The following is a 23,363-nucleotide window of genomic DNA, read 5'->3' as shown; positions in this document are numbered from 1 at the left end:
TCCCCCAAGACTAGAAGTGTATCTCGTCTGGGGCACTGATTAACCACAGACTCGAGTGTGGCGTAGAATGTATCCTTCACGGTGAGATCACTCGCCTCAGTCGGAGCATAAACAGAGACCAGGGAAATGACACCTAAGGAGTGACGAATCCTTAATCTCATAATACGCTCGTTGACCGGTGTTACCTCAATTATCATTGGGGTCAGCTTATTGGACACAGCTACAGCAACTCCTTGGGTATGGTAACCATCAGAGCGACCAGACCAATAGTAGGTGTAACCACCCACCATTATCTCTCCGCAATCCGGTCTCCGAACCTCAGAGAGAGCTGCAATCCCGATGTCCAAACGCTTGAGCTCAGATGATAACAGAGACAGGTGATCATCCTCTCTTAGGGATAGGACATTCCAGGCACCCACCCGAAGGGACCGCCTCAGGTTAACCCAAGGAGACCGCCGTCTGGTGGACGACACCTCAGCACCACTCCGACACTCTCCCGCAATCTGACCCAGGGATGTTACCCCGTGGTTTCCCTCCTATCAAAGATTGGGGGTCCCGAAGGCTTTGCCCCAATCCAGTCATCCGGTGAGCTGCCCTGCGAAGGGAAGCTGCACAGGAGGTACTCCCACGGAGTGGGTTTTCAGATTTTTTTGCGTTTTGCGGAATGAAGGGTTTTACGGTGGCCGGAGTGCAAATCCTGCCACCGACCTCCTAATAAGAAGTGACCCAACTGCAGTAGGACGTCCGCAGACACAGTTGGGCACTAGATATGGATGGCCGTTGGCTCACAAAGAGCTCCTCCGCCCTTTGTGTCTATGTCGATACATATATCTGTGTCTGTGTCTAGACACATATATCTGTCTATGTCGATATACACACACATACACATTAAAACGTTGCACATTTATTTTCACAACTCTACTCAGACCTAACGAAACACATCCCATTTTAGGTGAGCGTCGAAGATGTGCATGAAAAAAAAAACTTCACAATTTTTTTTTTTGAAACATTCTTACTAAGACGCACAGTATTACTGTTAGATGATCTTCTTTACTGATACTTAAAGTTTTAATATAAGGCAATATGGAATGAACACAAACAAATCTAGATGGTTTAATAATATGGCATAAACACAATTTTGCTTTTTTCTGTCTGGCATCACCCTGAAAGCATGAAAGGAAAGGTGAGGGGTGGGGGCAAGCATGGGTATGAAAAGCTGCTTTTAACCAGAGATACAGCGAAGAATGAAGTGCAGCATTAAGGCCTTTTGGCTAAAGGACCCAAAAAGTATTTTGGATCAGTGCAGAAAAAGAAATTATAAATCATACAGTTTATCAATAAATATTTCTCTATTATGACTGAGGTTGGTCATGTAGTAATGTCCAAGCCAATGACTTCCATTTTCTCTCCTTTCATGGACAACTTTCTTTACATAATGATAAGCTCATTCATTTAAAATGTATCTTATTCTTATATTTGACTAAATAAATGATTTCACATTGCATTTTAAGTTTTTTGCCAATATTGCCGGTCATCTTACATAAACCTTCTTCTCTACAAGTGAAGTGATTCAATCTTTAAAGCAACTGAAAACAACTGTTTGTATTTTTCAAATCTTTCCATATCAAGAAAATGTTCTGAGACCATGAAATAATGATAAACTTTCTAAGTATGATGGTTTTTATCTAAACTTTCATAATCTTGTTGTATGGGGTTTCCTGTGAATACAGTGCACTTCTTTCTGCTGTTGTCACAATAAGGAAATTACGCCTGTCAATTACAATATTGCCATCATAAGCAAATTAAGATCCACTCAAAACAAAATATCCGTTAATCGAATAACCAATCCAATGTTCCACAGCACAGAAACCCAGCGGGGATGTACTTTTTCTGGAAGGCTGCTTTCCTCTACTGCTGGTATGTTCCATTGAAAAAGACAAGAGTCAAAAGCACACGGTAATAATCGACTCATTCATTTGGCAGTTCCACGCCTGCTGCCTGGTCTCCGACTGGTGATGCGGTGGCTCGTGATGGTTCTTCCAAAGATCCCTCAGCAGTATCAGAACCTGAAACAATTTCATATTTCAATCCAGACAAGTCAAGGAAAGTTGCATTGTGATAAAACAATATTTTTAAAAAGTTAAAATTAGTAATCATCAGAAATTTAGTGTCAAGAACATTGGCAGATTATTTTTCTTCATTGTGTAAGGATAACAGAAGAACTATGGCATATTTTAAATACAGAATAAGGGAATGGAGGCTATCTTCACATCACTTTATCCATGCAAAAACGTTGACCTTTTGACCCAAACCATCTTCCACAACTCTGATCTTCTTCAAACCTCCCTTTGCTCCTCTCCTCTCCACCTCAGTAGTGAGACTCCAATTAAAGAGCACCTTTTCATTTCCTCAAGTTGCCATGTTTGCATACATAGAGTAAGTAGTGAAGATTGCCCCATTCAAGTAAGACAATAATATTCATTGAGGTTGTTTTGGTCATCTCTAAATGAAAACATTACAATAGTTGATTGTATAGTAGAGTAAACCACCCTAAAGCTGAAAAGATACATCACACATACCATTCAACTTAAATTTTTATATTGTCTCATGGATTGGCAAATTTATTAATTGACCGAATAAGAAATTGAGTGTATTCTTCAGGAATAATAAATAACTTCCATCAAGCAACATGCAGTATGTGGCAGAGGGTATTCACAAAAAATAAATAAATAAAAAATCGTGTGTGTGTGTGTGTGTGTGTGTGTAATATATATATATATATATATATATATATATATATATATATATATATATATATATATATATATATATATATATATATATATATATATATATATATATATATATATATATATATATGAAGATGGGGCAAGTTGTGGACAATGGTAGGCCAATAGCAAGAAAGAGGAGTTTATAAGGGAAGGGGATCTTACCCCACCTTTCTCACAGAGACACCTTGCTCCACTCTATCTATAAAATGATGCATACATATCAGTATTATAGCTCGACTATTTTATTACAATGCTGCACTGCCAGAATAAACATTTCAAATAGTTTGTGAAAATTGTTAGTCATGAAAAACATGAAAAGAATACGGAATAAATTTTGAGGTGGAAAAACAGTGGCAAATAACCACCTCTTGGCATTTAACTTATTGGCATGTCCAATCCACGGATAACTTACCGACTGTAGAGAAATGCAGTCCAATAATGAGTGTAGCATAGTAAAGGAGAGAACAGAGAATAACTGCAACAGCACTCAGTAGAGCGCATACTTTTGCCAGGCTGAACAGTTTACGTTTTATATCTCATTGATAGGCCAGATCTTGATCCTGACCTCAATCAAAATCTAATCCAATTGGCTTGTTCTTGTCAACTAACCAACTCATACACCTCGTTTTGTCAAAACTCATCTACCTCATTTTGTGAAAACTCATCTACCTCGTTTTGTCAAAACTTGTCCACAATGTTTTGAAAGTCATGCTACATATAGTCTTTCGTCCCCATCTCCAATGACGGAGAATCACTTAAAACTTAAAAAATCATCGGATCTGGATCTTTACCAAAATCGAATAAATTCTTCCTTGTCACACACCCAACCTGTCCACCAAGTTTCGTTCAAATCTGTTCATTACTTCTGAGATATCATGTTATACAAGGATGTTCCAAAAATACCTGGACAATTTTAGTTGTAAATATGTTTAGAACCACAAATGATACACCCATACCCCTTGGTTTATATTGATACAAAAACTCATCATGTTTTGTGCACACCATTAATACACTTTACTGTGAGCTCCGTTTGTCATGCGCAGGACATCAAGGTGGTTCAAGAGTTCTTGCCATGTTCCGCTCAGCATTTTTGCATCCAACAGTACGTGTGCAGCTGTGATCCGAGAAGGAAGATCCTGCAGATTTGCCACATTGGTGTTGTAGACAACATCTTTGACAAACAAATAGAATAAAATCGAAGGGGGGTTATGTCTGATGATCGTGGGGGTGAGGCTATTGGTCCGTCTCGGCCAATCTAGTGACCTGGAATTTTTTTCATTGAGGATGTCTCAAACGAATAAGGCTCAATGAAGGAGAGCACCATCCTGTTGAAAAATGAGATCGGGTTGCAGGTCTTCAATCTATTGGAAGGCGAATCCTTCCAAAATGTTCATATAAATTGTTGAGGTCACTGTATCCTCAGCAAAGAAAAACGGACCCAGCAAGCGGTCATGAAGAAGGCCGCACCACATATTGACCTTTGGACTATCATGTCTGTGTTCAATGAGCACATGGGGGTTTTCAGAGCCCCAGATCCTCACATTGCTCTGGTTGACCAACCCTGATACATGAAAGCAAGACTCGTCTGTGAACATGACCTTTTACAGGTATAATCATCATCATCCTCTATGAAACTGAGCATTTTCAAGGCAAATGCCTTGCGTTTGGGTCCTTCATTTGGTTGTGAGTTTCTGCAGGATCTGCACCTTATAGTCATAAATCTTCAGTCTTTTATGCACAATCTTGTGTACAGTGCTGGTTGGTAGTCACAGTTCTCTGGGTGTGCATCAAATGGATTTTCTGGGACTTTGTTGAAATGATTCACGCACTCGTTCAATGTCTGCTGTACTTCTGCTTTGTCCACCAGTACTTTTCTGTTTCTCACCACTTCCAGTCTCCTTCAACCTCCTGTCCCACTCTCTGATAGTAGTCCTTGATGGCAGATTCCTTCCATACCTTGTAAGGAAATCATTCTGAACTTGCCTGTCAGATCTTGTCTCGATGAACCATTCCATGCACTGAGCTTTCTCCTGTGGAGTCGCCATTTTCTTTTACATTATACCACCAGACCTGAAAACACAGAAAACTTTTTGAGTTTCTATATCATTCAAAACGAAGGATATCGTTGTATCATTTGTGGTACTAAATATATTAACAACTGTATGTATAAGTGTGTGTGTGTGTGTATGTGTGCTCTCCATCACTCCAAAACCATGAAACCTAGCAGCCTGAAACTTTGTGTGCATATGAAAGGGAATGGAATGTGCATATATGTATAAGTGTGCATATGAAAGGGAACTCCAAGGGAATGCATGAATGAAAACTGGGTGTTTGGGTAAATTTGAACACCCCTTTTGAAGATAATTAATGGCTTGCCTCCATGAAAGGCTTATCCTTGGTCAGCCCAACTTCACCTCGCAAGGTCTTAGCCCCATTTTCATTTGGCCTCCTAAAATGCTTTGCCTTGAAACAGGTCATGATGGTTTCTGTTTTTGATTGTTGATTATTGATCGCTGATTGTTGATCATTGATCGCTGATCTTCATAACTATGAGTCACTCAATATATTGCTAATTGCTTGACAAATTGCTAAATAGCCAGTTGACATCAAACACAATGTCTGTTCTCTTGTACTTAGAAGAGTATGCTTCTATTGTGGGAATAACGTCCAGTGCTGCATAATCCTCAAACCTCTTTGAGTTTAGTGGTGGCAGAGTGTTCACCAAAGCCGAACCATCAATGATGATGGCATCAGCCTCTGGTTTGGTGTCTGGTATTGTGACACGAGTCTCAAGAATGGCAGCAAGCTGAGACTTCTCGCAGGTGTGAAGCTTTCCACTGCCACTCAATGCAGCAGGAAATGATTGGGTTTCATACTGAAAAGATTCCTATAGGTCACACTCTCTGGCCTGGCATAAGATGAAGAGCTTGGAGAAGAGGTGGCAATCTTCTTTCACTAACTTTTGCTTTGGATCATCAGGAGCTGGTTCTTGGCTAAAGAAGTCCATCTTGTTCTTCATTGGCTTGTAGAACGTGCATTCGTCTTCACTTTCTAGCTCCTTCATGAATTCCAGAAGCAGATTCTGCCCCTCTCATAGTGTGCCAATAATTTCAGCAGCATTGGGGTTGGCAATGTCCTTTTTGTCCAGTGTAAGCAGGTCCCCAGTCTCTTCCTGGATGTGATTACCCATGTCTTTCATCACCTTGGTTAGCCTGTCTACTTTCTCAAAGAGCACTCTTTGAGCTCACTCGGTTTACTCTTGGTGTCTGTCGCGTTCGGTTATATCTTTGACTACTGACACTGCCTCGTACTGAGTAACCAGTTGCTGATTTCAGGGCCAGCCACCATCCATCTTCTCAGCGCTGATGGGTCTTCAGTCACTCCAACTGCACCCCCATCACCTTTGATGAAGGCATTGGCTTGCTCGTGAGCTTGGTCAATGGCCATTGCTAAGAATTCCCAGCTTGATTTTTGCATAACAAATTTCCCCCTGTGGAACTCGAGTCAGCTTGGGATGTTTCTGATCTCGAGTTGTCATATCTCAAAGATTAATGCTAAGCCACCGTGCATAGTTCATGTTGTTATTGGCAAATGTAGAACGGTATCAGCTCAGACAGCGCTTGACCGTACAGGGTGAAGTTGGCTTCCCTGAATGCCTGGATCAGTGAGAGGATCACCAGTTCCAGTGACAGCACCGTATTCAAGAAATGAAACTGGGCTTTGCAGTTTGTAACTCTCACACTAATCTTCAAAACTGAGCACTCCCTCAGAGTGTTTCTGTGCCTCTGTGCAATAATCAGTGTAGGCTGCCTTTAAGAGATGTAGAGACTGCAAGCTATAATCTTGTGCATTTGATGTGTTCTCATGGTGCTTGAAGCAGACAAATTATTCTGCCGGTCCAGAAGAGGCAACATCTACCTCAACAAGGGCTCCTGTCCATTCACTATCTTGAAGTAGAGTTCCAGCAGACTTCAGTGCAGCCATCTCAATATGAAGACCTCCAAACATGATGACAAATTTGTCTTCACCATAGCGCTCAGGCCAGTGCCACTGGATCTGCTTCACCATTGCATAGATTGGCTGGTCAATGTGATGACAGGACCTTGCCCTGGGTTGAGGAGTGCAACTGTGTCCTTGATCTTGTCCATAACATGTCGTATTGTGGCAATCGAGTGGGATTCATCTTGAAGAAGAGGTAACAGCTGTGGTGTATTGGCATACACGGGCAAAGCACAATGCGGGGAGCGTTGTGGGGGGTGTGGAGGAGTAATGTGGTGGTCACGTGTCTGCAAGGCATATAGGTGTTTGCGCCGCTGGAGGCGTGTGTGTAGTCTACAGTAGTGTGCATTCGGACGGGCAATAAACAGAGTTCGACAACCCTCACGACTCTCCGTGCCTCTGTGGGGGAAAAATTTATATTAATGTATTTTAAATTGCAACAAATGGAGTTTCAGAAATGTAACTTTTATGCTGCAAGTTGAATTGGCTGTCATTTCTGGCCAAAAGACTTTTGCCCTAAATGATAAGAAATGTGTTGTTCTGGAGCAGAGTGACCGAGCTGATAAATGAACCTTTGCTTAGAAATGTACGAAGTGGCTTTTTGTCTAAAGGACACGTCTACAGTCTGGGTGAATATCCCCCAACCTCTCTCTCACGAAAGTATAAAATGCTTTGAAATCTGAAATTGTTTTCAGTGCAAGCACATGAGGAATTAGAGTATCTCAGTGGCTTGTACTCCTTGGAACTGACCAAGTACCAAGTTAGAATAAAACTCTCTGATGTAATGTAGAAGTGAATTGAATCGGGTTGGTCTAACTGTTAACTAAAGTAAGAATAAATGAAATAGAACCAAATAATATTGCAATCAATATGGATTCTTAAGTTAATTGTACAAGGGTGAGAAGTGTATGGTGTATAATTAGGAAATAAATTGTTTCACAAGGAAGGACTTGTGTGGACATCAGTTTTATCAGTGTCGATAGGGTTTTTGTAGGATTTTATAATCAAATCGGACAAACGTTAAACTCTGTCTGAAGTCAAATAGGATTCCACAATCGGCCAGTTAGAATCCTTCATGAGGACAACGATCACAACAAGGTGGGTTTTAAAAAATCCACATCACCTCACTGCCCTCCGGACATTACAACAGCGATGCAAAGCTAACTTCAAATGCTAGACTTCTCTTCTTTGATGTGTGGTTGGCTGACCAAGCAACATTCTCTGCACCATCTACTTCTTCAATGATGCTGACTTTCTCCAGCCATTCATACTCAAGAGCCAGTTGTGGTCTCAGGAATGCAGTGACTTTGACAGTCAGACCATGGACTTTGGGAGGAGAAGGCTTCTTCTTTGTGGAGTTCACAGAGCGGATGTTGATGAAGGAGTGAGGAAGTTCTGGGACTGTCTTCACCTTGCTCTTTCCAAGTTGGAGCGTTTCATGCTTTTCAACTTCATTGTCTGAGGTTGGCTGCTTGAAGACTGAAATTCTGGTTCCATGGAAAGAGGTAGTAGCTGTTGTTGCAATTGGGTTGTGGTTTATGTTGTCCATGGCAGATGTGATGAACAACCCTCTTCGCAGAACTGGTGGAGATACCACACCATCTGCCATGTACTTGTTGACAGATGCATCTCCTAGCTGTGCAGAGACCGAGCACTCTGTCGTATAAAATGCTGATGCCATGCTCATAAAACATTTCTCCCAGAAGTCGCTTTCGGGTTGTCATAAAAACAGACATTCCCATGTAAACAGGGAACGGGGTCTCCTGATCTTTTGCATGCCGGTGAGTAGCTGCTCCTTCTTTGTACCTTGCATAGCAGTTGTACTGCAGCAGCTGCACCACTGCTCAGTCTGTCTTTGATGCCCCAAATCTCAGTTGAGATTTGATATCAGCCCCATCCATGTTCAATCATCCCCACAAGCTAGAGAAGAGTCGATGGAAAGGCTTCTTCAATGCATCCTCCATGGAAGGTCCCATCAAATGTGATTTTGTGGGCAAGATTCTGTCATTGCAAGATCTTGGCTGCTTTTGGCAAGGATAATGGTGTTGGATTAGTCAGTGGCTTGTGATAGCACTGAGCTGACATATTTTTGGTAAGCCAGGAGGATATCCCTTCCCTTCTTGTGAGCTTCTAGTTCAGGATTTATTGTCAACAGTTTGTCCTTTAGTCTGGTTGAGTTGATCCCAGGTTTTTTTACCCTCAGTTATCCAGGCTGACCATATCTGCAAGCCGGAATATATCTGGACCGTCACTGCTGGGTTTGGTTTCAACTTTGTAGGCGAGTAGCACAGAAAATGCCAATGCAGTAGTTGGTCATCCCTTCTCTAGCGACCCTAGACACTTCTTGTTCAGGCCGACCATCTCCTTGTTGTGCAGATCTGCCAAGCAAGAAGAGTGGTACTTCATCTCTTATGCTACAACATCTCCATCACTTAGTTTGTCCAAAAGCCTTCCATCGTTTAAGTTTTCGGCACATTCGTTCAGTATTTCATTGAGCCGCATGGTCATAGTTTGTCTCAGTTCTGATGCTGGAGCATCCTTCTCACATAAGAGGGACTCAGACTGCACACGGCTGGTTATTCGCATCTTGCTGCACCCTTCATCTGTACTACTAGCACTAGTTTCTCTTTTCCTTGCCTGTTGCAGTTTGCTGTTGAACTTTAGTCGACAGCTCTGATGGTATTTTGTATTGTTCTTTCTCAGTGTTTCTTTTATGCTGCCACCTTCATCTAATCTTGCTGGATCCAAAACGATTGCGAGATCATTGATGGCTTGAAATAGTCGAATATTTTACGCAATCATAGAGTATCCATCATCTTCAGTACTACATGGATCGTGGATTGGTGGTGATTAGAGATCTTTGTCCTTCTTGTCAATTTGACAGTCAACACGTGTTCCAGTCATTTTGCAATTTAGATATTATTTCAGCCAAACTGGCCGTCTTGTGAGAAGATGAATGGTTCAAGCCCTGGCTGACTTTTGAAACAAAAGTAAGAAGTTTAATTCATGGTAAGCTGCATATATTTTCAGTCAATGTGCTACAAGTTCTATAAGGAAGCTTCTGAGAAGTTTTATAGTTAAATCAGCTTCTGCTTGGTTAAAAACATATAATTTGACACCAAAATCATTCAAATAGGCCCACCGCATCAAATTATGTGGTAAACATAGTATTTCCATGTCACAAATGCTGGCCATCTTTTAAAAAATGGTTGCCATTTTTAATTTTTAGATGGTGTCATGTATTCATGTATCAGATCAACCGGAAGCGCGGTCATCGAGAGGCGGGAAGATAGCGGCGCACGACGAAGCTGGGCTCATGGAGGGTTCTGATGTTTGTGTGTGGAGCACAATAAAACATTTATGGTGTATTCAAACTGCTTTCCCTGCCTGATACATTACAGGTGGCTAATGGACTGTTTTCAAAAAGGTAGTCTTAGAGGGGTATCCATGCCAATTTTGGTGCTTTATCACCATTTGAAAGATCCCCCTGAATATATTCACTTATCTGCCCCACTATGATTTTTGGCACAAAACAATTTGACTGGAGGCTCCGAATAGATGCACAATTGGATGGATGGAAGGACGGATGGATTGACATCACCCAATAATGGACGGGCTCATGCTCGGTTGAGGGCTAATAAAATGTGGAAAAAAAAAAAGAATAGCCAAATATCATTTCAGTTTTGTTTGTCACTCCTTTTGTTGAATCAGGTTTGGGTAAAGTATTAAAAAGAAACAACCAACTAACTTGGCTCGCATTATTTTTTTTAAAATCCAAACTTATAAATTGAAGACCCAATTTGTCCCTCTCAGTGCTTCCCCAAAGATCAATTTTACAAACAATCATCTCTCAAGCGACAAAAAAATTGTGTCTCATGAGACATCATTACATCTTTGCATTATGATCATTATCTCAAATTATATTCCTTCTACTCAAAGACGGATGTTGCTTTGTTCATTGCATTACAGGTGCTTCTGTTTTGAAACATTTTATTTGATAACCCTGCTTTATAAGTTGGGAAAAAAAATACAAGAAAACCCTACTCCCAGTAGTAGAGCCTGAACAACTCACAAAACCGAGGTTCATCGTCTTTCTGTGTATGTTTCACAAACAACACAAATTATTAAGGCAAACTGAGGTCTAATGATACACAGGGTGCATTGGGAAATGCTGTCGAATAGCTATTCTTGGCAAATTATATTAGTATTGTATTTTTTTATATAATAATCAAGGCTCTTGGAAGAGCAGGGTACAGTGGGTAAAAGGGCAATGTACTAACAGTGGTGTTATAGTTGGACACAACAAGCAGGGGAAAGATGACATGTAAAGAGGATAGAGAGAAGGAGAGAAAATACAATAATTTGCAAGTAAGAGGATTGGGTTGGGTACGATTAATGTGGGTAGAAAATATGAGATGTAGTGATGGGGACTGGAAGTGCACCACTAGCTTAAAGCCCTGGACAGAAGATTGTGATTGAATAGTCTCTGAAAGGCAGTCACACGAATGGGAGGAAAGGTTAATCAGAGTGGAGGTGGCCATGAGTTACCTTGAATTTTATGAGTATCTTGAAAGGGGTTACTGGAAGATACAGTGGCCTGCAAAAGTAATCATCCGCGAACTATAATGCCATGTTTAGACGAATTACGGATAATGTAGAAACATATTTTTCAAAATGAACTTTTTATCCATCACTGAAGAGCTCAAACTAAGTACTGTTATCATTGAATGGGGTTATATGTCAGGAATACCTGCAAAACCATGTACCAATCAAAATTCACTGGTTGCAAAAATACTATAACACAATTTTTGTTTTTCAGAGGACAATGGAAGAGGAAGAGTATGTTTCACTTCAGGTTGCAGGCAAGAAAATAAGAAAAAGAGTGATGAAAGGTATTGTGAGCAAGTCAAAGAGGGGAAAGTTACATATCTAACATGTGACCAAAGTCATCCTTCATCAAAAATTATCCAGCTGAAAGATGCCAACATTTGGCACTCAATTCTTGAGGCAGCTCGAGTCAGGAAAATTAATCACATTTTGAATTTAGAGTGTGGAGAGAAAGTTCCTGAGAATCAAATGTATAATTCAGAATGTAGAAAGACGTTTTGCCATAAAAAGATGGGAAAACATTTTTTCAAAGCTTTTCAAACAAAGGTGGAAACAGCTCCAGATCTGGGTTCACTTAACAAATTTATGTTTGCTGAGATATGACATTTTATGCATTCATATACTAAGCACCAGGTACCACTTTATTGGCTGCCATGGCAACCTTAAAACAGCATTGAGATATTCCCAACTCATATTAGAGACTCAGTCATTATTTTCATGTATTATATGTATTGTAGATCCCAAATCGTGAAAACTGGGAGGGATAATTACAATGAAAAACCCCCAAAATGGCAAATTTCTAGACTTGATCTTGAATTTGACCGATAATCTTGACTTCTAAGGGTAATGAAAAGTATTCCATCATGGAGGCTATCATCACATCTATGAGTTTAGATTAAAAAATCTTGTTGACAGCCCATCTGGTTTGTGAAATATTATACTTTCTGTATTTCCATAAATTCTGCCGTTTGTCATTATATCAGTTGCGATAATAACCTCAACATAGCGTAAAGCTGGATTTCCCAGATGCCCCCCCCCCCACCATCATTTTTGTGAACTACATGAATTGGACTTTCAGAAAATATAGTTTTGCCTTTGTCCCTATAGAGATGATACAAATTATCTCAAATATGGCATCTGCCCCATGGACTATTGTGTTCTCCCTCCCCCTCGTCGTTACCTGCATCCCTTCTTTGTCGATCTCCATCTGCGTTCTCCCTCTGCCCAGATATTGGTGTTTTCCCCTTTCTCCTGCTGTTCTCTTTGTTGTGGTGTGGTCTGATTACCTCCATCACTGAAGGTGAAGGAGGTTATGTTTTCACCCCTTTCTGTCTGTGTGTCTGTCTGTCTGTTTTTAGATTTTGCAAGTAACTTAGATTAGAAATCTTACATTTTACAAGTAACAAACATTGGTTAGTCGATTGTGTTATTATGTCTGTCTGTCTATATTGTCTACAGGTCACAATTCTAAACCGATCGTCATGAAACTTTACGAAGTTGTAGAGGTAGTTTCAACAGAGAAGCCTATTAATTTTGAGGTCAAAGGTCATTTTGAGGTCAAATTTCTAAAATCATAAATTTTTATTTCACCATGACGAATTGATTCGATTTTGGTGAAGATCCGAATCCGGATCTGGATACGATGATTATTTAATTTTATTGTGATTCTTCACCATGAGAGATTGCGCCAAAAACGATATGCAGCATGATATTTACCTCCACCACCGAATGTGAATGAGGTCATGTTTTCACCCCATTTTGTCTGTTTGTCTGTTTGTTTGTGTGCAGGATATCTCAAAAAGTTGTTAATGGATCCGGATGAAATTTTGTGGGCAGGTTGGGGGTGTGAAAAAAAAAACTGATTAGATTTTGGTGAAGATCCGGATCTGACCACTACAAAATTTTCAGAGCTTCTTTACCATTGAGAAATTGGGCCAAAAAGGATATGTCGCACAATATCTCAAAAAGTTGTGGATGGATTTGGACGAAGCTTGGTGGATACATTGGGTGAGTGACAGGAAAGAATTGATTCAATTTTGGTGAAGATCCGAATCCGGATCTAGATATGATAATTACTCTCGCCAGAGGACAGGGTATTGCATTTGGGTCCGTTTGCTTGTCTTGTTTGTTTGTTAACACAGAACTTTCGTGTTTTTCGCTGCAACCCCTTATTAGATTGAGACAAAATTTTCATCATTGGTGCGACTACTCGTGTAGAATGTTTTGATGATGATTAAGCAGTCATAGGTCACGTGGTATGGCAGCCATATTGGAAAAACGGAAAATCTTTGGACCTTTGTATCTCTGAAACCGCACCAAAGAAAAAATTGAAACTTCGCAGATAGCAAGTATTTCTAATGGGGAATTAGTGTGATTATTATGATGTCATAGGTGCCCTCGTTATGACATCATAATTGCATGTGTAGAACGCCACATCCGATCAGTATAAAAATATTTGAGGGTCATCTCGGGATAAAATAGTCCACAGAAAAAAAATTCACATCATTGGTCATGTGATTCGGCGGCCATATTGTTAAAAAAAAACCCTTAAAAATCTTCTCTGAAGTGGCTGAACAAATCGAGGCAAAACTTTACACGTATGACTGCCTGTCCATGAGGAAAAAATGTTCACACATATATCATAGGTCACATGGTTTGGCAGCCATATTGGATTTACCCTCAAACATAAAAATACACTACTCAAAAGAAGTCCTGGCAAGGGTCTACAATCTCTGATTGCTCTTTTTTTTTTCTTTTTTTTTGTCATTCTTCACCATTGAGAGATGGGGCTAAACTAATATATAGCACAATATCCCAAAAAGTTGTGGACGGATTCAGATGAAACTTGGTAGACAGGTTGGGTGTGTGACAAGAAAGTATTGCTTCGATTTTGGTGAAGATCCGGATCTGATAATTTTTTTAAGTGATTCCTCACTCTTGAGAGATAGGGCTAAACCAATATATAGCAGGATATCTCAAAAAGTTGTGGACGGATTCAGACAAAACTTGTTGGACACAGGTGTTTGGCAAGGACGAATTGATTTGATTTTGGTGAAGATCCGGATCCCGATCTGGATACAAGAGTTATTTGATTTTTAACATGATTCTTCACCATTGAGAGATGGGGGCAAAAACGATATAGAGCATGATATTTCAAAAATGTATTGGGCCTGATATATTCTCGTGGATCAGGCATTGTGTAGCCGAGATATGCGCACTACCGAGTGCCCTTTTAGTTTCTTTTTTTTTTTCTGTGTCATAGCTCTTCCACGATCTGAGAGCATTTTTTTTTACTTAATGCGGAATGAAAATCATGTGAAAATCATCTCTTTAAAAATAAAAAAAATGCGTGCATGATTGGTGTATCGTCAGATTCCCTTTCACCCTTTATTCTCGTGTCTGTCTCTTAATTCTCTGATTGCCCATCTGTGTTTAATCTTGAAATCGCCTTCATTGTACTTGTCACACTCACTCATAGCTGTGCCACGTGACCTCCCTCACACAACCGTGACATTGAGTGCATGTGTAAGACACATGCACCAGGGGGTAGGAGCACTGGCGATACAGTATGTATATTATGTAAACCATCGCATCACCTCTAAACTAGGATGGTTATCACAGGGCTACTTAGGTCTTTTAGAGATGAAGAATAATTGTCACAAGTGAATGAATGCAGTACTATCAACTGGTTTCACCGTTATTTTAGCTCATTGGGTTGACATACTACAAAATTGTTTACTTGTAAGCAAGATACAGTGGTCTGCAAAAGTATTCGCCGCGCCCAATAATGCCGTTTTTAGACGAATTACGAATTGTGCAGAAACAATTTATCAAAATGAACTTTTTAATTCATAACTGAAGAGATCAAACTTAACAGTTATAGTTGAAGGAGGTTACATGTTAGGAAAACCGAATACCTGAAAAAAAAAACGTACAAATCAAAATTCACTGGTTGTAACAGTATTCAACCACTTAGGTCAGTACTTGTAGACTAGGTCAATTTTCAGAAAATGTTAATGGTGGAGGCATTTCATGTTTATGGCTGGCAAACAACTTTTTTAGATGTATTTATATGTTCTAAATCAATCTAGAGGGTTTGCCAGGCTGTATTTTCAACGATTAACCCATAAACTTGACAAATCCAAAATGGCAGCCATCACATAGAAAATACCTAAATTATTGTATCTCTAGAACTACTTGACCAATATCAATGATGTTGATGTCTATATTAGGGTTTTCACACATGCTTGATCAGTTGGAATAAGTTTTAAGTTGATTGTAGGTCAAGGTCATGCATTGGGCAAAGGTTAAGGTCATATTTTGACCTCTTGGTCAAATACTGGATGTATTTTCAATGGGAAACAAAACACAATAAAGATTGACAGAAACATTTTGCAAAGGCTCATAACAGCTTATAGGGCAGGGCGTGAGGTCAACTTGGACAACATTCTCCAGCATGAGCTTATGTCTGTTCCGCTATCTCTCGCCACAACCAGTGGTAGCCTGCATTCACCAAACAAGTCTCTGCTAGCTGACATATTGACCAAGGATGTACTGACACCACCAACCATTGTACTTGATGGGCCTAGTTGCCTGCTGATTGATGGTCAGGCGCTAGTGATGGCCCTTGGAAAACCCTGAAATATAAACACATTTGGTGATTATGCCAAGACATTTGCAGAAGCTGTGTACAAGATGGGAGCCACCTTTCAGAGGATTGACATTACGTTTGATCGCTACAGACCAGAGTCAATCAAAGCAGCAACAAGGACCAAGCGCAAGAAAGGAAAACGACCAGTACGACGTCTTATCAAAAGTGAGTCAGTTCCACTTCCATCTGACTGGTCCAAATTCATGGCACTTGAAGATAACAAGGCAGATCTTGCCTTGTTACTGTCCAACTGTCTTATCGATCACAGCCCTAGTGGTCAAACAGTGGTTGTTGCTGGTGGATTCATTGAAGCTACAATCGTCAAGTCATCAGACCCAACACTAGACTTGTCTACGCTTGAGGCCAACCATGAGGAAGCTGATACACGCTTAATTTTGCACTGTATCCATGCTCATATGGATAAACTTGACAAATCCAAAATGGCGGCCATCACATAGAAAATACCTAAATTATTGTATCTCTCAAACTACTTGACCAATATAGAACGACTTGACCAAGCCAGCCGTAAACATGAAATGCCTCCACAACTTTAAATATGTACATTTTCCCAGATTCTGCCCAGTCTATTGGTGGAAAATCTTTGTTCAGCAATGACTGCACTGAGACTTTTTGGGTACAGTCGGTCTCAACCAGCTTTACACAGTGAGATGGTGAAATATTTGCCCATTGTTGAGGTGAAAATTGCTCTTGTTCTGCCAAGTTTGATGGGGATCATCGATGGACTGCAATCTTCAAGTCTCACCATAAATTTTCAAATGGGCGAGGTCTAGGTAAAAGAAACGTGGGAATTAAAAGGGATGACGGAATTAACAGAGACATGAAGGGAGATAGATCAGGTAAAAGAGACGCAGAAATTAGAGGAGGTAATGGACGAGTTACACGAAACTAAAGAGGAACACACACACGTAGAACTCGTGAGGGACATTGGGGTCGAGCTGGTGGAATGTGTTGGGACCCAGTGCGAGGGTCAGATTAACCTCCCACAGGAACGAGGGGAGACGGTATGCTCCCTTGAGGCAGGCCGTGACGAGGTGAGTCCAGTAAGGCCGTACAAGGTCGAGCGGGTGCATGGTGCGAAGGAGCACATGCAGAGCTTGGGGGCATCGAAACCCCGGGATCTTTTGGGCTGACACGAGCCCCCGATGTGAATGTCCCAGAATGTGTGTTGGAGTGTGTGCAGAATGCGAATGACATGGCTGGTGTAAGTGCACATGAAAAGATGGGACGCGGACCGATCCAGACGGGAGATGTGGGTTGTGTAAGGGACGGGAATGGCAAGCCTAATGGGCCACACGGAATTGTTTTGGAAACCCCACCGGCTTCGTGGGATGCTACGTGCGAGGTCCGTTCCGTGTTTTGGGAGTGGTCGAGGTGCACATGACTTCGGAAGCCGGCGTGGAAACGTCCCGTGGTTGGAATGAGACCATCGCGTGTACGGGTAAAATGGCGACGATGGTGTGAATTTGGAAAGCACGTGGCCCCATGTAACCACGTGCACAGAGGCCGACGTGCTGCGTGCTGCGAAAGGTGCTCGCGGGATGCAGGGAGCAAGTCCCGGGGACGTCACTGCAATCTTCGCAGGTTCCATGTGCGAGGCGAACCTCGCAGAGCGGTTCGTGTGCGAGTGACGTTGGTGGAGATTGCGTGGCACGAAGGCCACGTGAGTAGAGCTCGCTGGCTCACATGGTGGTTGGCTCAGAGGCGAGCAGTTGATGCGATCAACGGGGCAATGATACGCTTCCGATTATCGCCCATACGGAGGGGACGAGCGAGTCGGAGACCGCCGCCCTGGCGAAGCAAGATTCGGAGGGCCTTGCTCCAAATACACGATGCCCTGCCGGGATGGAGCGAACGTCCTCGTGCTTGGGTATAGGAGCATTAGTTAGTGGGATGGGTTTAGCATTAGTTAGACCGGCTTCATGGGGCCTGAGCAGTTCTCCATGGGGCCCGGTGGGACCAGTTAGTGGGAGTTTAGTTTAGAATTAGAAATGGATTGGGGATATGGACAGACATGGTACGAGCAGTGGGGACGTAGATTAGCTTCATAGAGTTAAAAGGAACGTGCATTAAAGTAAGGGATGACGGGGAGCACGAGCTTAGTTAGGGGGACGTAGTTGTTGGAGTGTTGATGTGAAAATAAAAACGAAGGAAGAAACATGATGAGTGAATGTGGGTCAGCGGGCCCGAGTGTGAGTGGAGTGAATGTGGTATGCATGGTGCGAATGAATGATTGGGGGGAGGTGTGATTCCCACCCAAGGGAACCTGGGGTTAGTGCAATGTTAGTTAGGGGGTTAGTTAAATTAACCAAAACGGATGTCGATTTGTTGTTGGTGTTGGATGAAGGCACGAAACCTTCTGTAGGGTGAAGGAGCCTATTGACCGGCTGGGAGCATGGCTGTGGAAATGTGCGCACTGTGTAGAGGGCCCCCTGGGCACCAGAGTAGTAGGCCATAGGTCCAAGGGACCGAGTTAGTGTAATCGGCACGGGCAGCCCATGGAAACGGGACCCGGAGCACCAAAATGCCACATGGGCATCGAAGGGGACACTGCCAGGGGCATTCCCCACGTTCATAAGGAGTAGGTAGGCTCGGAGACAGCCTCAGCGTCCCGGGGGTGCCGTATGTCGAGTTCGACAGATGGGTATCCCTGCCAATTGAGCAATGCTGCCCAGCCACGAAATTGTGCAAGAGCATGAGAGAAAATTTGTGGGCCAGGCCCAAATTAATAACGAACACCAACACAGACAACGGGAATCATGGTTGCTAGAACCGATAGTTTAAAGAGAGAAGCATGTTGAAAAGCCCTGGGGATAGATTAAAGTTTAATAAAATGCAAGGATAGATAGGAACCATGTACCCCTTCGCACCATCCATCCCTACGCTGTCCATGGGCCACTGGACTTGCCTTGGGAAATTGCTGAATCTTCGCATCTTCGAAATTGCCGGTCTGAGGGAGTTGTCCTGAGGCTGCATTGGGCCTCGAGACAGATTCACTAGTCTTTTCCTCAAAGACTTTTAGGGATTGGGAGTAGACAGTTCTGACAGGTTAGCCAAACAAAGAAAATAAAGGGGGCGAGGGACATCCATATATATATATATATATATATATATATATATATATATATATATATATATATATATATATATATATTATCCCTGTGTCGTAAGAGGTGACCAGGGTTGCGTCAGGAAGGGCATCCGGCGTAAAACATGTGCCAAATCACTATGCGGATCATACGGATGATCCGCTGTGGCGACCCCTAACGGGAGCAGCCGAAAGAAGAAGAAGAGAAGATATATATATATATATATATATATATATATATATATATATATATATATATATATATATATATATATATATATATATATATATATATATATATATTAAAATAAAAGTCTAAATTTTGTCGGTTTTTTTGTTGCAAGCGAATGGGGGTGGGTATGGACAAGGACAGGCATAGGTGATAGGATGGGGGGAGACCGTAGGGTAGGTCCGAGCCTGTTTTCAGACCGGCCGGCACCACCACACTCCCTCCACAACCTCACGAGACCAGACCGAGGCAGGCCAGATTCGTAAGCCGACCTCCTTGTACTGCATCTTGCCTGGTCTGCATTTGCCATGCCATGCTTTGCCTGCCTTTGCCTTGCCTCCATACCCGCCCATGCCTTTGTTTGCTTTCGCATGTCAACCTTCACCATGTGTTGCCGTGCCATGCTTTGCCTGCCTTTGCCTTCCCTCCATACCCGCCCATGCCTTGTTTGCTTTCCCATGTCACAACCTTCACCATGTGTTGCCATGCCATGCTTTGCCTGCCTTTGCCTTCCCTCCATACCCGCCCATGCCTTGTTTGCTTTCCCATGTCACAACCTTCACCATGTGCTCCAGGACCACCTCTGAATGTGTTTTGCAAGGACTGCCCTGCAGGCAGCCGCATTCCCAGGGACTGCATTGGAGCAGCCCGGATATCTCCTTGTTGTTGCATGAAGGCCAATTCAAATGGACTGGGGACTGCACTGAGCAGCCCGGAGATCTTGTTGCATAAAGGCCAGTTCAAATGGCCTGTAAGACGGGGTATGGCCTGCCGTATTAGGGTGAGTTGCCTCCAGCAGCTAAATTAAAGAAGAAGTGAAAAAATAACTCAACGACAAACAAGAGACCTTTGACGGCCCTCAAGACATCCGACCATCGATGCCTGCTGCGCACTCACCCACCAATGTTAACTTTGCTGTGTTTTCTCTCCTCAAGTCACAGATCCTGAGCCATGGTAGTGTAAATATTAGGACTGTATATAATTTTAAACCACCTGTTGTTTGCTTCGCGCCAGCAATGTAGTTAAGTTGGCCGAGTGAGTCTGTTAGTTTAGTTACGCAATGCACTAGGTTATTTATTTTTGGGATACGTATTCAAATGTCGCACTCAGTATATATGTATATATATATATATATATATATATATATATATATATATATATATATATATATATATATATATATGTATATATATATATGTATATATGTATATGTATATATGTATATGTATATGTATATATGTATATGTATATGTATATATGTATATGTATATATGTATATATGTATATATGTATATATATATATATATGTATATATGTATATGTATATATATGTATATATGTATATACAGTGGGGAGAACAAGTATTTGATACACTGCCGATTTTGCAGGTTTTCCCACTTACAAAGCACGTAGAGGTCTGGAATTTTTATCAAAGGTACACTTCAACTGTGAAAGACAGAATCTAAAACAAAAATCCAGAAAATCACATTGTATGATTTTTAAATAATTAATTTGCATTTTATTGCATGAAATAAGTATTTGATACAACAGAAAAACAGAACTTAATATTTGGTACAGAAACCTTTGTTTGCAATTACAGAGATCAGACATTTCCAATAGTTCTTAACCAGGTTTGCACAGACTGCAGCAGGGATTTTGGCCCACTCCTCCATACAGATCTTCTCCAGATCCTTCAGGTTTCGGGGCTGTCGCTGGGCAACACAGACTTTCAGCTCCCTCCAAAGATTTTCTATTGGTTCAGGTCTGGAGACTGGCTCGGCCACTCCAGGACCTTGAGATGCTTCTTACGGAGCCACTGCTTAGTTGCCCTGGCTGTGTGTTTCGGGTCGTTGTCATGCTGGAAGACCCAGCCACGCCCCATCTTCAATGCTCTTGTTGAGGGAAGAGGTTGTTGGCCAAGATCTCGTGATACATGGCCCCATCCATCCTCCCCTCAATATGGTGCAGTCGTCCTGTCCCCTTTGCAGAAAAGCATCCCCAAAGAATGATGTTTCCACCACCATGCTTCACGGTTGGGATGGTGTTCTTGGGGTTGTACTCATCCTTCTTCTTCCTCCAAATACGGCGAGTGGAGTTTAAACCAAAAAGCTCTATTTTGGTCTCATCAGACCACATGACCTTCTCCCATTCCTCCTCTGGATCATCCAGATGGTCATTGGCAAACTTCAGATGGGCCTGGACATGCGCTGGCTTGAGCAGAGGGACCTTGCGTGCGCTGCAGGATTTTAATCCATGACGGCGTAGTGTGTTACTTATGGTTTTCTTTGATACTGTGGTCCCAGCTCTCTTCAGGTCATTGACCAGGTCCTGCCATGTAGTTCTGGGCTGATCCCTCACCTTTCTCATGATCATTGAGGCTCCACGAGGTGAGATCTTGCATGGAGCCCCAGACCGAGGGATATTGACTGTTATCTTGAACTTCTTCCATTTTATAATAATTGCGCCAACAGTTGTTGCCTTCTCACCAAGCTGCTTGCCTATTGTTCTGTAGCCCATCCCAGCCTTGTACAAGTCTACAATTTTGTCCCTGATGTCCTTAGACGGCTCTCTGGTCTTGCCCATTGTGGAGAGGTTGGAGTCTGATTGATTGAGTGTGGACAGCTGGCTTTTATGCAGATAACGAGTTCAAACAGGTGCAGTTAATACAGGTAATGAGTGGAGAATGGGAGGGCTTCTTTAAGACAAAACTAACATATCTGTGAGAGCCGGAATTCTTACTGGTTGGTAGGTGATCAAATATTTATTTCATGCAATAAAATGCAAATTAATTATTTAAAAATCATACAATGTGATTTTCTGGATTTTTGTTTTAGATTCCGTCTTTCACAGTTGAAGTGTACCTATGATAAAAATTACAGACCTCTACGTGCTTTGTAAGTGGGAAAACCTGCAAAATCGGCAGTGTATCAAATACTTGTTCTCCCCACTGTATGTATATATGTATATGTATGTATGTATATATATATATATATATATATATATATATATATATATATATATATATATATATATATATATATATATGTATATATGTATGTATATCTTCTTCTTTCGGCTTGCTCCCGTTAGGGGTCGCCACAGTGGATCAACCGTCTCCATTTCGCTCTATCCTCCACATCTTCCATTGACACTCCAACCACCCACATGTCCGCCCTCACCACATCCAATAACCTCTTCTTTGGCCTTCCTCTTCTCCTCCTGCCTGGCGGCTCCATCTTCAACATCCTTCTCCCGATATACCCCACTTCCCTCCTGTGCACATGTCCAAACTGTGCTGTACCACGTGATTGGGTTTTTGTATATCATGACTCGCCCACTAGGGGTGGCAGGAATGTACATCAGGATGCGCAATAAAGCAGAGTTGATGCTAACGCTCTTGCTTCTCGTGTTCCACTGCACCTCGTACACCATAGTTGGCTGATGAGGATGGTTGAATACGGACATGTGCCCGTTTTCGTCGGCGTCGACTTCGAATTGTTTTCGGAGCAATTGGGATGCTATTTCCACGCGAATGATGTGGTCGACGAGAGCAAACAGAAGTCGATCTTGCTCGCTTCGCTTTCGGTGGAGCATTATCGACTACTGAGTGATTTGGTGGCGCCGGACAAGCCCCGTGATGACGGGCTGTCGTTTCGGGATGTTGTGGAGAAGATGAAAGCACACATGGCGCCAGAGAAGTCATTGCAGCTCGCTCGATAACAGTTCGATCGCCTCTCGAAAGGTGCAGAGGAACGCGTCGCTGATTTCGTGGCGCGGATTAAGCATTCTTCCGTGCCCTGCAAGTTCACGGCGGGGGAGCGTCCGGCTTGGCTCAGAGATCGTTTTATTGCTGGTTTATAAGATGCGAAGATGGTTTCGGCAGTTCTACGGCTGAAGGGTGAAGCCATTACATTCGACTCGGCGGTCAGCACGGCTACAGCGGTCGAGCAGACTCACAGGGATGTTTGGGCCATCACC

At 42.1% G+C, this 23,363-nt stretch overlaps 1 protein-coding gene across 2 annotated transcripts in view; it reads right to left on the bottom strand.

Moving 5' to 3' along the window:
* Positions 1-975: 975 nt before the first annotated feature.
* The window catches only part of LOC147035196 (cAMP-dependent protein kinase inhibitor alpha-like), a 79,111-nt gene continuing 56,723 nt past the window's right edge, over positions 976-23,363 (bottom strand). For both annotated transcript variants that reach the window (XM_085895196.1, XM_085895189.1), the window contains exon 3: positions 976-2,066. In XM_085895196.1, coding sequence (XP_085751322.1) covers positions 1,969-2,066 — 98 coding nt within the window. In that variant the 3' untranslated portion in view covers positions 976-1,968. The remainder of the gene's footprint in view (positions 2,067-23,363) is intronic.

This window comes from Eptatretus burgeri, chromosome 1, assembly GCF_056783735.1.
Source record: "Eptatretus burgeri isolate ZD-2024b chromosome 1, Ebu_testis_v1, whole genome shotgun sequence".
Taxonomy (NCBI): Eukaryota; Metazoa; Chordata; class Myxini; order Myxiniformes; family Myxinidae; genus Eptatretus; species Eptatretus burgeri.
Note: the sequence above shows the minus strand (reverse complement) of the source record. Positions and strands in the feature narration are given on the sequence as shown.